The sequence below is a fragment of the Pinus tabuliformis genome, chromosome 8 (genome assembly GCF_031772625.1).
Source record: "Pinus tabuliformis cultivar Carrire ecotype Pingquan chromosome 8, CPIR1, whole genome shotgun sequence".
In the NCBI taxonomy this organism is placed as follows: domain Eukaryota; kingdom Viridiplantae; phylum Streptophyta; class Pinopsida; order Pinales; family Pinaceae; genus Pinus; species Pinus tabuliformis.
Window position 1 is genome coordinate 1,526,004,859 of NC_142294.1, and position 3,983 is coordinate 1,526,008,841.

The following is a 3,983-nucleotide window of genomic DNA, read 5'->3' on the forward strand; positions in this document are numbered from 1 at the left end:
ATCAATATTATTATTTTTTGACCCTTAAATGACAAAAGAACTTGCTTCACAAGGCCTCCATATTAATTTATGAAACAACTTGTTTGATACGGCGTCCATAATACTATAAGAATGGGAACCTCAAACATTACCATCTGACATCCATAACCCTGTGTGTTTGCTCTCACTATACAATACCTTCAAATTAGAGGAGCACCTTCCGTCATCAAATCTACAAAAAAAGAACAGGGGAACGAGAAGGGCGTGTAGGTCCTGCCCTGCTCTGCAATGGCGATGAAGGCGAAAACATTGATCAGCTGTGTGTTGCTTATGGTCAGTGTGTGGACGCGTCTGCACCTCTTAGCGGCTGAGGATTTGCACCTATCAGCGGCTGCCGATTTTAATTATTCCAGTTGGAGTGATTGCTCGCCTAACCAATATAGTTACGGTAGCGATTTCCAGCATAATCTAAACCAGACTTTTAAATCATTGGTGGAGAAGGTTTCAACGAGCGGATTCAACACTAGTGTTGAGGGGAAAAACACCAATAATGTTGTTTATGGGCTTGCCCAATGCAGCGGGAATATAAATGCCTCGGACTGCAAACAGTGCGAAACGGAGGCGGCAGCATTGGTTGTTGAGATATGTCCAAGCAACACCTCTGGATTCGTTTGGCTAAACGAGTGCTTCTTACGTTACGACAATCATAGCTTTTACAATGATTATAATGAGAGCGAGGCTACGAATGTTGTTTGCAACATCGCGAAAAGCTATGCTCCAGCGCAGTTTGGAAATATTACTGACCAAGTGCTCTCAAATATCATCGAAAAAGCTGTGCAGAGTCCTCAACTTTTTGCTAAAATTAAAGTTGACACAGTCTATTCGGATTCAAGGGAAATGTACGGCTTAGTCCAGTGTTGGAGAGATCTGTCCCCAGCAAACTGCCGCTCCTGTTTATCTGTAGGGCGGTCAAAGATATCCGGTGCCGGTAGATTGAATAATATCAATCATACGGCATGCGCAACTGGTGCTAATGGAGCACGCTACAGAAGTCGTCACTGCGGTATGCGTTACGAGATTTACAACTTTTTCAATACTTTCATCATTTCGCCGCCGCCGCCGACGCCAACCGAGGGTCTTCCGAGATCCGGTATTTTATGATCAGAGGCTAATTGTGGTTTTGTTCATTTCGTAAAATAAAAGATTTCCCAATTTCCTAAAATATTTCCCAGAGATTACAACGATTAGGAACATACTGGTTTTATAGAGATTAATTCATTCAGTGAAATAAACATAGCTAATTTAAGGAGGCTTTATGTGCAAATTTGTAGGAGGGAAAAGATCTAAGGTGCTTCCAATAGCTCTAGGCGTAGTAGGCGCTACGGCCGGATTAATTGCATCCATAGGCCTTTTCATGTGGATTCGACGGAAAGGTTGGAAACGGATTCCCATAACCAGAGGTCTCGAAACTGCTAAGTCATTCAGTGTGCGGCTTATTAGCAGGTATCTTATGAACTGCTTACCTATTGATTTACTAGATGCCATGTAATTCTTTTTGCAGGTGAGCAAAGAGAAATCAGCTTAGCGCTTCCAGAAGTGAACCCGGAACTCACTTTTAAGTACCATATTCTGAGAGAGGCTACTTCCAATTTTAGCGCAGAGAACAAACTTGGAGAAGGAGGTTTTGGGTCTGTCTTTAAAGTGAGTGTTAAATCATTGCTTTCAATTGAATTAGGGATTTATTTACAACTGCTCAAGGTGTAATGGAGAATATAAATAATTAAAAGCCGATTTAAAGTAAGCGTTAAATAATTGCTCTCAATTGAAATAGAGCCAGCAATAACTCCACGTCATAATGCAGAATATAAAGAATTTAAATCTGATTGATGTACAGGGTGTTCTACCCGATGGCAAAGAGATTGCAGTTAAACGGCTGAAAATAGGTTCAAGGCAAGGAGACGCCGAATTTTTTAATGAAGCGAATGTCATCAGTCGTGTTCAACACAGAAATCTAGTGAAATTGCTTGGTTGCTGCGTTGAAAGCTCAGAAAGGCTACTGGTTTACGAATACCTGCAGAACAGTAGTCTCGACAGAATTATATTCGGTTGCTTCTAGCTCTCTATCTGCTTAATGGTTGCATGGATCTTGGATTTGTTCCAGTTTGTGTATGTAGCTTCTTCATGTTCTGACTTCCCGATATACATTGATTACAGATACAGAAAAAAGTCATTTACTTAAGTGGAGAGAGCGATATGAAATCATAGTTGGAACTGCGCGTGGGCTGGCCTATCTTCACGAGCAATCTGAAATTCGGATAATCCATAGAGATATTAAAGCCAGCAATATTTTACTGGATGATAAACAGAGACCCAAAATAACAGACTTTGGGTTAGCCAAACTCTTTGCAGAAGATCAGAGCCACGTTAGCACTAGAGTTGCGGGAACTTTGTAAGAATTATCTCTCCAGTTCAACCTATTGATGTCCCCAGTTGATTTAATAAATTATAGGTTGTGCTTCTGAAAGGTTTATATCATTATAAGATAAGGAAATAAGTTCATTGTAAATGACATTATGCAGAGGCTACATGGCGCCTGAGTACGCTTTACGTGGGCAACTGACAGAAAAGGCAGATGTATTCAGCTTTGGAGTTCTTCTACTGGAGATTGTTAGCGGACGAAAGTGTCGGAATTTGGTGGAAGACTCGGAGCTTCTCATCGAAAGAGTATGGCTCATATATATAGATTCCATCATATCTTTCAAGTGCAAATTTTCTAAAATCTCGATGCCTTGCTAAAAAAAGTGTTGTGTTGTTGTGTTGTATTGGGCAACCAGACATGGAGACTGTACCAAGCAGAACGAGCTTTAGAAATTATGGAATCCACATTGGAGGGCACTTATTCGTGCGAGGAAGGGATTAGAGTGATTAAAATTGGTCTGCTCTGCATCCAGGCAGCTCCAATATTGCGGCCATCAATGACCCAGGTGGTTTCGATGCTGACAAGCGAGCGTGAAAATCTTCCCTCGCCAACAAACCCTGCTTTCGTAGATCTGGATGGTGTGGGAACACCTGACCCTGACAGAACATCGAGCAGTGCAGCAACTTCTTCCACGACACCTTCCGGTGTCTATTCTGCAGCTGCTGATCCTTCTTCAGGCATTCTGGAGCCGAGATGAAAATCAGGCCATGCCTCTTGGCACTACTTTATATGCTTTATATCCGTTGCGTTGCATTATATCCGTTGATTATAGGATTGCATCATATTGCTTTACATCCGTTGATTATAGGATTGCATCATTAGTTGTGACACAATTAGGCCCACCATGGGAAACACTTACTGCACACCATGGGAAACGGTGCATGTAATATGTCTTTAATTTTTTTCATAAAATATCATTTGCGTTATTATTGTAAATTTGACTGGTCTACACGGTCAGTGTATTGGCTAGGTTAAAGATTATTTAAAAAGCAAATAGAAAATTGGGAAAATCTAATTATGAATTTCGTTTTTAAAGTGTCACGTGAAACATAAAATTGAAAAGGTTGAGTAAAATTAATAAAGACTATATTATTTTGGGAAGAATATATTAGTTTCATCAAGTTTAATTTTACTATTTAAATTATTCTTAATAAATATATTTTTTAAAATTTATATTTATATTTATATTTATATATATATATATTAAATTGCTAGATTATATATAAGAAGTTTTATTAATTAAATTGCTGGATTATACATTAATTTGATTTTTGGCTGGTTAGCAATGTTAAAATAAAATATATCATATATTAGTGTTATATTATATAATTGTATTTTAAATAGATTCTTTATAATATATGGGAATATTATAAATAATTTAACAACAATATTTCTATGATCTTTATATATACACAGGAATATTATAAATAATTTAATAACAATATTTCTATTTAATAACAATATTTCTATGATTTTAATAAAAATGGTGAACCACCACACTATTTGTGTTTTTGAGAGGAATTTC

General features: G+C 38.0%; 1 protein-coding gene across 1 annotated transcript; it reads left to right on the top strand.

Moving 5' to 3' along the window:
- The first annotated feature begins 267 nt into the window (after positions 1-267).
- LOC149241735 (cysteine-rich receptor-like protein kinase 2) lies at positions 268-3,155 on the top strand. The gene is made up of 6 exons (XM_089370645.1): positions 268-1,129; positions 1,541-1,680; positions 1,874-2,060; positions 2,194-2,428; positions 2,559-2,703; positions 2,814-3,155. The coding sequence occupies exons 1-6, from the start codon at positions 268-270 to the stop codon at positions 3,153-3,155; spliced, it is 1,911 nt and encodes a 636-aa protein (XP_089226771.1).
- Positions 3,156-3,983: the final 828 nt, after the last annotated feature.

Coding starts and splice junctions, on each gene's coding strand:
- LOC149241735 (XM_089370645.1), top strand. CDS start 268: ATGGCGATGAAGGCGAAAACATTGATCAGCTGTGTGTTGCTTATGGTC. Junction 1,130..1,540: donor CGAGGGTCTTCCGAGATCCG/GTATTTTATGAT, acceptor TTCTTTTTGCAG/GTGAGCAAAGAGAAATCAGC. Junction 2,061..2,193: donor TTACGAATACCTGCAGAACA/GTAGTCTCGACA, acceptor CATTGATTACAG/ATACAGAAAAAAGTCATTTA.